Source organism: Egretta garzetta, unplaced genomic scaffold (assembly GCF_000687185.1).
Source record: "Egretta garzetta isolate BGI_Z169 unplaced genomic scaffold, ASM68718v1 scaffold148, whole genome shotgun sequence".
Lineage (NCBI taxonomy): Eukaryota > Metazoa > Chordata > Aves > Pelecaniformes > Ardeidae > Egretta > Egretta garzetta.
The window spans coordinates 808,242-820,786 of NW_009260669.1; the positions used below are offsets into that span (position 1 = coordinate 808,242).

The 12,545-nt window shown below is 38.8% G+C and overlaps 1 protein-coding gene across 1 annotated transcript in view; it reads right to left on the reverse strand.

Moving 5' to 3' along the window:
• SEMA3C (semaphorin 3C) overlaps positions 1 to 12,545 on the reverse strand; it is a 122,014-nt gene that overhangs the window by 107,036 nt on the left and 2,433 nt on the right. The window contains exon 2 of the mRNA XM_009645656.2: positions 11,632 to 11,772. Within this exon, the coding sequence (XP_009643951.1) occupies positions 11,632 to 11,734 (103 nt within the window). The 5' untranslated portion in view covers positions 11,735 to 11,772. The remainder of the gene's footprint in view (positions 1 to 11,631; positions 11,773 to 12,545) is intronic.

Genomic DNA, 12,545 nt, shown 5'->3' on the forward strand with positions numbered 1-12,545 from the left:
GATTGCAGAAAACTTTAACATATAAATGGCACAGTAGGTCAGAACCACACTTAATTCCTATTTTGCCTTCTAACTGAGCCCTTTACACACATATACTTTCATCACCATGAGAAGATCTGGTATCAGATCTGAAGTCAGATTCAAAGGAGCTGGAAATTCTCTCTAGAGCAGATATTATGGCTGAATGTTCTCATACAACGTGATCTGGGGTGGAGTAAATACATCCCAACTTCTTGTGCCTGTAAGTAATCTCCACAAGACGCTTTCACTTCTTGGCGACTGTTGTGCCACCCCCTCATCTCCACAGAGAAATAGTTGCTTTCTTGAAAGGGCCTTTTAGAGGAGAAAAAGTCCCACAGTCTGCTACTTCTCTTTTACACATTTCCACATAGGACTTATCAACCAAGAATTAGACCCACTTTGAACAAAACTCATTTGCAGCTGCTCAGCAAACAGGTTGGGGCTATCACAGACACAGAGCAGGAAAAATAAGCAGAGGGAACAGTAAACAGTTAGTGGCCACCTTGTTTATTCAGAGTGCTGTGGTTTATTGATGTTACACACAATCTCAAGTTTAGCTGATCTTAGATGTTCGATGTTTTCTCTCACATCCAACCTGATCTGAAAAGGAGTTTTCTCCATCTGGCTAGGGAAGACTTCAACAGCCCTAAGCAATCCAATAACCCCTCCCAATGCCATTGTCCCCTCATGTGTAGAAAGAGAATAACCTTAAAGCAAAGGTCCTTCACAGTCACCACACAGAGTGAAAAGAAATAACTCAGCTGCTTGCCTGTTGGACAAGCCCATGCAGACTTCTTTCACCTCTTTAAGGACAAGGTAAGAGAGGAACTGAGTATACAAGGAGAATGACAGGCTGCCTCATAACCAGAATTCAATGCCTGACTCCAACACTTATAGCAATACCGGTATCAAAATGCCAATACCAATAAAGACACAGTCAGAAGAACAAATATAGTAATAATAAGGGAGAGCGTTCTCATCACTATACTGCAGCGCTGGATGTATCTGGAAGGCTCTTATGAGGGAAAGTTCTTTGGCAATGGCACCCTGAGAATCTGGAATGAAATGCATCTTTTTTTGAAATAGCAAATGGAAATTAAGTCATCTGTGGCAATTCCTGTATCTGCAAACAAATCCAACTCAAGAAAGGTTGTGTTTAAAAAACCCCCCACATTAATTCTATTAGATCACCACCCCCCAGACACATCTATGTAAATTACCACAGTAGGTATGAAACCTGCCCCAGTATTGATTCAGCTGGCACAACCTTACTCTATAAAACCCTCTTCAGAGCTCCTGCATCAGGGTGGTCTGCTCTCCCCAGCTGCCGGGGACATGCTGAATTCCTGTGCTTGCCCCTCTCCCCCAGTGCCTGCTTTTATTGAAGTGGACACAGCAGCAGCTTTAACTAACCCAGTCACGTATAAACACACAAATGCATCAAGACTCATGTTCTTTCTCCTCTGTAAGCACCATGCTAATGCTTCATGAACTCACTGCTCATTCTCGGGTTGCTGGAGCTGGAGGAAGATTTCATTGCCTAAGGAAGCACATACTGTCCAAGCAAAGTTGCTCCCATGTCTCGATGGAAAAGAGGGGACCAGATAAAACCTGTTGTTTGTTGGATCTGGCTGGTGGGCCAAACCATGCCTGCCAAGCTTGTAAGTCTTCTTGTTTCACTTTCTGAACAGTGTTAGTGCTGACAGTGGTATACCTGACCACATCTGAAAGTTCCAAATGATTTTTGCAATTTTATGCAGTTTTGACAGTTTATGAACAGACTTTCAGCTGCCTGTGTGAGCTTAAGAACACATTCACCTGATTTCATGAAACAGTACAGAAGGAACTTGAAGAAACATCCAATGAAATAAAAATCATGGGCATTTGATTCTTCTCCTACTCTGTTCTGAAAATTGTGTTTAAAAAAGTCTTACAAGTATCCATAAGAAAAACAAAGTTTCTACTGAAGAAACCAATGGCTGACACAATTCTCAATTTAAAGGGGCTTATCTAAAGCTATAAAGATGATAAGTTATTAAATCAGAGGTAATGGCTGTACAGGCATCTTCATTTTCATATTTTATAGCCATGTATGCACAGCTTTATTTCCCTAAAGCAAACCACAATAAAACACCTCATGAGTGCTTTAAACTCTTTTGTCTTTGCTGTAGGTTTGTCTGCTTTGGGAAAAAAAAATGATAGTGAATTATTTTCAACAGTGGCAGGAAGTGTGTTTTTAGCCGAATCAGCTTAAAAAATTCCAGCTGTGTTCACGTTGAAGCCATCGAAAAGTCTAAGCCTGGGATCAGCTCTCCATGCCAACTAAATCCTTTTCAGGTCTTAAAAAGTAAATTTTTGAAAAAATGCCAAGCCTGTCCTTGAAAATAACATCTTAATTGGTTGATATTAAAAAAACAGAAAGTGCCATTCTGAAGATGCAAGTGCTCACATTTTTGTGTACTAATTTGATACCATGCCTTGTAAGAGCACTCAACATATTAACACAGAGACTGTCTCAGAAAACTGCAACGACAGGCATGCAGGCTGGTTATTTCAGACAAGGAGGAATTTCTAAGGGCTGTAGAAACTCAATGTGTTACGAACTATCCTGTGCCATTGAAATGCACCAGAAGGGCCAAAGAAGTGTGTGGCAGTGCTTGCCCCAAGAAAAACACTGCGCTTCACTCCCTGGCTGGCTGTGGCTCAGCAGAGGATAAGGAAATTCCACTCCAGTTGTCTTCTGAGATCAGCAGTTGTTTTCAGGGAGCTTCTGTACCAGTTTTATGTTCACACCTAGTAAAATGTTTGGGATCAAAAATCAGAAAACACAGGCGTACGTACTGATGTATGCATGATACAGTGTTTTGAACACACATGCCTTTTTGCATTAAAATAAATTACTGCAGGATTATGACCACATCTATCCTACCATCTTTCCCTCTTTGTTTCCTGTTACACTACTAATTTTTGTGTGCATATATACCTTGATATTTATCCCCTCTTTCTGCTGTTCCAAACTTTGCATTCTTGGTCTGTTACATGAGAAGGAAAGAAAACGAACCTCGTCACTTCCAGCCATTGAACTGAATGAGCAGTCAGACACTTGCCTCACATATTTCCCTTATCCCTGTAAATCTAACTCTGCAGCTCCTTTAAGCTGGGAGACTGAGAGATATAGCCTGATTTATACAGATGTTAAAAGAAGCCAAATATTTCCCCAATTTAATTGATTCTGAGCTGACAGAAACTGATTTATTCTGCATAACTTGAAGCTTTTAAAAGCAAATGTATTTTTCATTAAGAACGGTAAAGGGAAATGGTATTAAGCAAAAGAGAAAAATCTAAGAAACCACAACAAATGATCAGAAAAACAGGTGACTGAGAAAGCCTATTACTCTCGGGGAAGGATTTACAAGACCTAGGTTTTTTCAGCTGCATTTTCAAAGCAATACAGGAACTATGAAATTGCAAAGGAAATACTAAGAGGAGACAATAGTTGAAACAATAGATAGTCCAAAGTGAATTTACTGTGTAACTCTAAAACAATGTCCTTTTTCTTCATTTCAGAAATCCAGTCTGACCCTCTTAATGGCTGAAAGTGATGCCTTTAATTGAAGAATTTGGCTTTAGCTTGATTTTGGGTTTGTTTTTTTTTTTTTAATAAAATTAACTGCCAAGAAACATTTTTTTTATATGAAGCAACTTGGCAATCCAGGGTGATTGTGATATCTCCTCATCCACATTCTAGGAGATAATTTTGGTGAGGCAATAATTTATCCCAGAGCAGAGAGTAAGATTAAGCAGAACAGTTCAAAAGTCTGGGTATTCATTCCAAACTATTTCTAAATGTTGCGTTGCATGAAATCATATTTGCATTTGAAATTTGTACTAGAAGTGACAACTTCTCATGCAAATAGGGTGTGTTTTAGATGAAGTATTTACTTACAGCCCCCAAATAAAAATAAGAAAAACAAAACCAAAACCATTCCTTCTTCCCCAGTATTACTGATGTCATTAAAAATGTCGTATCATACTCCTGAGATGGTGGCCAAATTAAGAATTAAGAGCTTGGCCCTGAAAGGTGCTCATAGACCAAACTCTAAGTTCGGGTTAATTTGAGGGCATTCACACACCAGGTCTGAAATTCACTTTCCTAACAGCACACAGAGTTCCTAGCTGATCCTGCATTTCTTGGCACTCCCTGATTCAACTCACTGGTGAAACGCTGTTCCAGAGACTTTTCTATCAAGATGGTTTGATGGGGGGCTTCAAAAAAAAGGGTTTTTTCAGGTAATGAAATAAAATACCATGGGCTACAGTTTGTTGTAGATAGGATGTAAGATGGTAGCAGGACATTTCTTCAAAATGTTGTCTCCTGTTTGTATCACTGCCTTGGAATATAAAATAATTATTTTAAGATCATTAGTTAAAAATATTTATACTGTGTTTCTGAAAATAATCTAGGTATAATGTGGGGTATTAGTTGTGGTAGCTGAAGAGCCTTTGTAGCACTCACTTTTGCATAACTGATTTGCTGGATAAGAGGAGCAGTTGGGAATAACCCAAATACTAGCTGCTGTACAAAGGGACAGGAAACATGACCTCCATCAACCTTATCCACAAAAGAAGCAAGAGAGTTTTCCTCGAGGAGAGATACTTACCCTTATATTCACAAGGATAAGAAGAAAACCTAAATTCTCTAAAGGGCATGATGGTACCAGCTCTGGAGTGGTTTCATGGGAGAGGCAAAGCTATCACTCCTTATCTTCCTTCGGCTGTGATACCACAGTCTCAGCTTCAGTAAACCAGTAAGCAGGAATTCTGTCTCCAGGAAGGAGCCGTATCAGCAGCAGCTGAAGTACGACGCAAATGCAACGGTACCAAGTTCACATTGAATAAGGATGGAGGTATGAAGGGAAGGGAGGAAGGGAGGAAGGACAGATGGTGTAAACCCTTCATTAATCACCACCGTTCACTTCATTACTAGAAACACACACTTATCTTGCTTTGCACACTTCACAGGAAGACAGAAGATCCAACATCACACTGATTCACGCAGGTAATGGAGTTTTTTTCACTCCTCAGTTGCATCCCTGAGACCCCAACTCTGTAATCAGATGAACAGGGGAAAACACACAGCCTTCTTTTAACCTGGTGCCTGCTGCAGCCATTGCCATCTGAATGTAAGATGAGAAGGCACACTGTGAATCAGCAAACTGTGTCCCTGTGACAAAGGCCTTCCCTGAGAAGGAGTGCCTAGTCTTTTTATTAAGGAGTATTATTGAGAACACTGAAAAGTCACAACTGAAAACAACAAAATACGCATGTTGAGGAAACAGATGGTTCAAATGACAGGGTAAGGTCTTGGTCTATGTATTTATTCATGGCAGGATCTCAGTCAACGCACTTCAATAAAATGAGTAATTATTGTGAGTCACGTCACTAATTACATCTGATACACTAAAAGGCTTGTGCAGCACCCCATATCAAAGTGTACTGTGAACTCATCCGTATGGAAATGGCTCACAGAGGAGCTCTTGTTACTGGTACTTGAACAGTCCTGAAAAAGATTGGGTATTAGAAATGTCTACGCCATTTTTCTCTCATTGCATTTTTTTAAACATAAAAGAAGATGTGTTGTATAAGAACGGCCGTATAGCTGCCTATGTAGGGACTTCAGCGTTAGCCTTGAACAGGCAACACAAGGGACAATTGTAATGAGAGCAGTGGAATTGGCCAAGATAAGCTGCTTTCTTCTATGTCAAGTAGAGCAAGCTAAGATGTGTTGAATCTGTCAAAATGTTCTAAGATAAAGTTTGACTTTTCCATACCAAAATAAAAAAAAAAAAAGGAGATGGTTCAGATACAGGTCAAATTGACTGAGTTGGCAAAGAGAAAGAGATTAAAGGAAGTAAGTCATCTCCTAGATAACAGACCTACTTTTTACCATGCAAGAAACACTCTTCTCAAACTTCGTAAAATTTGCATGAGTTCTGCATCCAAGAGTAAGATTAAATTTATAAGCTTTTCCTCTAAATTTGGGGCCTGATAATTAACTACCTTGAAGACCATGTACTTATTTGTGCTTTCCTATGAGGGTACCTCTTGTAGTAACTTCACAGAATAAATAAAGAACTGGACCACCTGTGACTTCAGCTTTATTGCAGAAGAGTTTTCATAACTGAAGTCACAGCACATGGCACACTCTAACTTTAAATACAGAAACAATACATGAAATTCTCCTCTTCCGTATACTCATATCAACAATAATGACAGTGAAGCCAAGTCAGTGACACTGCCACTGAACAAGAGTGAGTCTGAAAATAAGCAGATTCAATGTCACTTGTTAGGCAGGGCCTCTACCCATGGAACTCTAGAAAGAGTACTGAACTTTTTACATAATGCTTCCTTTAATATCTGTTTGGGGGGGGAGATTTATATTTAATTCATAGCCTATTCAAGTAATTAAATTTCTATACAAGTAAGATTTATTGCTTTGTCTCTGTTTATTTTAAAAACAGAGTGGGGGGGGAAGACAAAGCAAGAAAAAAATTCCATATACAGAGAAGATAAATTCTAAAAATAACCCCCAAATAATTTAATTTGTAAATTAGGTATTTGTCTTTAAGAACAACCAAAGTTGTCCATTCGACCAAATGTAGAAATACCAACTTTATTACTAATGATAAGAAAGAAATTTATTTTTAATTTACAGTATTCAAAAGTGAGTTGTTTTCAGATCTCCAGTGTGAGACAACTGAAGGGGAAGAATTTTCACATGGTTGGTGTTCAATACTTTATAAATTAGTATTATTTAAGATTCATGAAGCTGTGAAAGCCACAAATAAGTTGCTTTTGAGAAAATCTGACCCACAATTTTCTGAAAATTATGCAACTATATAAACACTCAAGAGATTTCTGTATGAGTTCTGCATATAAACAAAAATAAAACCATGGTTCTCTTTTCTCTCTCTTTTTCTTTTATATATATTTTTTCTTTTTTTTTTAAATGCTTTACCTCTACTTCATTTTGCAAGTAGCTTTCATTCCATGGACACCACCAAAGATCCAATCAACTATTTGAGCATAAACCGTTGCCTACTAGACTGTCATCAGCACAAAGTCCCCCAAATAATAAATGAACTTTTTATTAACTGTGGTAACATTAACATTACAATGAGGGATTGTTTAAAAACAAGTTGTACTGCTGTTGCTCAAGAGCTCAAAGAAAATGGTTCTCAGTTCCTTTATTTTTCCTTGAGGGTAACCACAGGGGTTGCATTAAATCTTTTAAAATATGTTGACAGTTGAATAAGTGCTGCTTTTGCTCCGGTGACATTTTATGCTTTTTAATTGTCATTAATGAAGCTGACTGATACTTTCTTAAAAGTGCTTTACGTGTTCTAGCAATTTTATGACAAAAAGAGGAACAAAACCGTCTGCAAATTAGCCTTGATCCACTTCTCATATGGAATTTTCACTGGAGACAATGGGAGAATCTGCATGGGAAATATCTGCTTGACCAGACATTTTAGGTAGGAATGCATGAAATGCTCCCAGTAAATTGTGAAATTATCACTTGGTTATGCATCTCCACATAAATTCAAAGTTTGAAGAAGATTTGTTTCAGTGTATTTCTAAAAATAAGTACTGGAACTGCTTTGACCCATTGAGAATCTGATGTTAAAATGGTATGGCCCAACGTTTTAAGGTTGCAATAAAACCCGAAATGTAAACGTGAGTTGGAATGAAATGAAAGTCTGACACTACCCTGGAGTCTAATAACTCCTTTCTTATTTTGATAATACTCCCACTGGATTTGAGAAAGGTTTTGCCCCTGTAAAGATTGAAGGATACAGCTCCCAATTATCTGTTCAGGAACGTGCGGTAGCACAGAGGAATGCATGCAGCTTGAGAAACAGCAGGCACTATACTTGATAGTTCATAAACAGATAAGGTAAGTCTTTTGCTATGGGGAGAAAATAAACTATGGTGCTTTAAATTATGATGGGTGATTTAAGTAGATTAAGGAAGATCTATCCTGGGACAAGGAGCCAGAAGAGGTAAGAGGAGGGGGGATGGTACACTAATAGCGTAGGGAGATGTGTCGAGTCCTTTACTTCCCCCACCCCAGGTTCCCTTGATCTCATGTGCTCCATGATTCCCCAACACTACTGCAGCTGCTGCACCACAGCCTTCACATCTTTGCAATTTCAGAATCAGAAAAAGCTGGAGCCACCTTTCTTTCTTCACCTGCAGCGGCTCTTCAAGTGCAGATGTTGTACAAATACTGATGGTCCAAACCATCACAGTCGAACAGGACAATTAGGTTACGACAAGTCATCCCAAGCAAACTGAGAACCCCTTTGCCTGATTCTCTGTAGGCCTAGGGCCTTGTATAACCACATACACCTGAGCAAAGCATGCAGTTCAGCTCCAGCCTGACCTTTTCTTTCATCCGCATAAATGGCTATTCAAGGTGCAAAGCAATAGAAATTGGGCCTCAGGGTTCTGTACACCACTGCAATTTTCAAGATACTCAGGGTGCAGACAGCAGTAAGTTCCACGCTCACGTCAGGCGCACATTTAACAATCTCAGCTAAGTCATGAACTACATTTTAATTAGACAAGGGGCCAGGCTTTTGATTTCAAAAATAGAAACTAGGGTTGCAGTCCTTCATCCATTGAAGTTAATTGCAAAATCCCTATTATCAGGCTCTTGAGGTATTACCCAGGCTTACTTTTTAATTACATTTGATTCTTAATGAAGTAGATGGCAAAGAGAAAAGCAGCCCATGATTCAAACGATTCGCATTTTTATCTTTCCTGATGAACAAGAGAATAGGTCAAGATACTTGCTGGATTTTCCCATGAGAAATGCTGCGATGTGAATAAGCTCAATTGACTTGATCCTGAAGGAGCAGGTTAGCTTTGAAAAGCATCACTCATTTTCTCTTCCTGTATACATTCTACCCCCAAAACTTATGCCGTGTAATTATAGACACCAAGCCAAATCCAATTCAGAACTTGAAAAATATCATGTAAGTATCCTAAGCTTGAATGACTTGTCTTTATTATCTAATGTAATTTAAAACATAAGGAGTCCTAATTATAGTTTTATTTTTAAATGATGCACTTCAAAAGACTGACAATTCTCCATAAAAACTGACAACTTCTCAGGGCATGGAGACAGCCAATAACTTGATATTTCTACATGATTTAAAAACAATAAGCTATGAAGCAACTTATGCAGAAGGAGCATGTTATCACACTTGGCAGGAGAACGATACAAAGTTTCACCTTTTTCTCTTATATCAGTACCCATGTAAATAAATGAAGATTTATATAACAGGCATTCATACTACAGGTATTGCCTTGTTATACACAACAACCTGCAAACTTTTTTCACATAATGAAAGCTGTTTCTTACCATCTGGAAATCTGGCTTAAAAATAAAATCACTGGTTTTATATCGTATGAAAAGCTCAGCCCTTTATTTGAGACATTACTTGTTATATTATAAAATACATAATTGATTTCTGACTTTTACGACTTCGAAAGATCCATTAAAAATCAAGGACTTCAAAATAAAATTCTTTTTTAAAGGTCAAATGTTGAGATAAGTATTAGAGAAAGTAAAATGTTCATTTTAGGAGAATCAGATAGTATTGCAAGGCTCTGGTAACACTTACTTTCCCCTAACTTTCACTGAGGCTAGATACTCTCAGTTTTACCCATTCAAAGCATCGCTTTAAAAATCAAGGAGAGGACACAGACATGCAACTACTGTAGATGATGATGCAGAAGCAAGCTGTAACCGAGGAAGCCCAGCAAGGTTACAGTCAGGAACCAGCGAGCCGAGGCTGTGTCCCCAGGACTGGCATGGGGTGGCAGAGCTCCTGGGGCTCAAACACCTCCCCAGAGGAGGGCGTCACATGAAGCTGTCATAACCCCCTTTCAGACAACCTCCTTCCAGAGAGGGACAGAGAAACTAAGGTTTCAATTCACTCACCCATTATTTTTTCTAAATCCCTAGGTTTGGGATTTTTTGGGGGTGGTTCTGTGTTTCAGACTTGCAGGATACCAGAGATGAGCCAAGGAACAAAACACAAATCTCTTGAGTCCAGGTTAAAACCATTTACCCCTCATTATGATTCTTTCCCATTCACAAGCTTGAATACCACAAAAGCTGAACACTTCCTACTTCATGTTTGTACCAGAGATCAGGAGAATCCTACATGACTTTCAAGGCCACCATGGACACAATGTGGAAATCTGAATCAGCCTGTTCTGCATAACTGTGACAAACCTGCAGGTGTAATACACAACCACAACCAAACTTGCTCCCGTGTTGAGTTGTGCTGAATCAGTACCTTCTACACATTGCCAACATTACTTACGCAAGGAAAAGAAATTCCCACCTCCTTCTTCATTTGGCAGTTCCCTCTTGGAATGCAATTTCTACTATTGCTTTTACTGGAACCATGCCAATTTAGACCTAGTAAGTATTGTGCTTGTAAGTTTAGGGTCCTATACTTTACAATATACAGATTCTTGTAATTGTTCAGTCTGCTCTTTGGTATTTGTGGAAGATCTAACTCGGCAGGTCTTCTTCCAGGTGTATCTCAGACTCGAGAGCACATAGTTATGATCACTGCAGCGAACAGTAGTTTGCGATGCTTACTGGCTATGATTATTTTTAAAGTGATTCTTAAAAGACTATTCAGAGCACACAGAATATTCCCATGGCAGGACATGGCAGTTGCAGGACATCCCTGCTCTCATGAACCATACAAACCATCCTAAAGCAGACAGTGTCGGGGCAGGGAGTAGCAAGTCCTCATGCCTCGAAGGCAACTGCAGATTACTTAGTGACAGACAATTTCTGTTCCAATTTAACAGAACTGGTAAGCCCAAAGAACACACATATTCTGAAGTAGCAGATAAAATCAGCATTTAAGACAGGGATTAATACTGGAAGAATAATCTACCTTACTATTAAAGTAATACCGAGGTAATTGCAGTAATAAGGTACTGCTCATCACTTCAGAAGTAAATGCGCCTTTCTTTTGAAAATATTAATTTTGTTTGCTTGTTTACAGTATGCAGTATGAGTGATCGCTACACGCTCTGTACATCTGACACATGGTACAAAGTGCACAAGGAATGATATTTTGTCAAAGGACTCTGTATTTTGCTGACCACCTTGGTAAACCTTCAGGCAGCCTGATTTTCAGAGTATGAAGTGTCTCTGTTGGGCACCGAATGAAAGCAACTCAAATCATTCCACTACATGCCATGTGCCTCACGTGCGATCACCATTTGAAAACGAAGTTAAGGATAAGAAATAAAACCTTCAGTTGTTAGTAAGTCATAATAACTTTCAAAATAAAGAGAAGGTATTATTAATTATGTATCTATAGCTATAGTAGCAATGAACTTCAGTTAAAAATCAAATTTAGGCTGACAGGTACCTCAACAACACAAACCAAAAATAATAATTGCGGATGCAGATCAAAAAGCCAATTTCTACTCAGTTATTGAATTCAAGGGGAAGAAGAAAATGTTCAATCATAACATTTGCTTAAGAATGTTTGTCTTCTTTCTTACCATTGAATGTTAAAAACACCCTTGCTTGAGGCTGGGAAGATCCTTTTACACCGCTAAAGTAAATAAATATCCCAATCAACACGTGCAGTGCAAGAAATGCCATCTCTTCAGATTTGCAACTTAATATCCAAGAAACGAAACCTGAAAGATAGAGATACCACATTACTGCTGTTACACAATTTTGTGCAGCAAAACCACCACCACAGTAAGATCTGTGTTAGAAAGCTCTTCCAGCTGAAGCCATAATATATGATAACATGAAGGAGGTACAGCACTTCATTTTTTCTTTGTAGATCTGAAAATGGTTTTCTCCAGCAGTCTTCTGTGCTGGCACAAAAGGAGCTCTCTGCCTGTTAGTGTGAACCAACACAGCCTGAGTTTTGGCTGAGGCAGACTACAGCATTAAATTCAGTTTATTTGAATAAGGACAATTCCACCTGCTGGAAAAATAATTATACTAAATGTCAAGGCAGAGCAAAGCAAGGACAAGAGATAAAGTTTCACAAATAAAAAGCTGGCTGATATTTTTAGATGTCCCTCCTTACTTTACATCATATTTGATTTCCCTCTCTTTTTTTTTTTTTTTTTGGAGGGGGGGCGGGCAGGTTTGGGTTGTTGGTTGGTTGGGTTTTTTCTCTTAACATTTCAAATCAAAGTTGCTTGGAAATGAGCTTTAAGTTTTAGCAAGTTGAGTTCTCCAATAGCCCTCTAGATCTTCTTTTAAGATGAAATCCTGACTATCTACGTCACTACTTTCAAAACCATTGAAACCAAAAGTATTTCAACATGCCTGAAACTGTTAGTCAACATTTGGGTTTTGGGCTAGCTCCTTCCGGGAGACTTCCCTGCTCTCATAGACTTGTACAGAGCCCTGAGAATGCCCAGTGTTGGACAGTGCATTACACTTGATACTT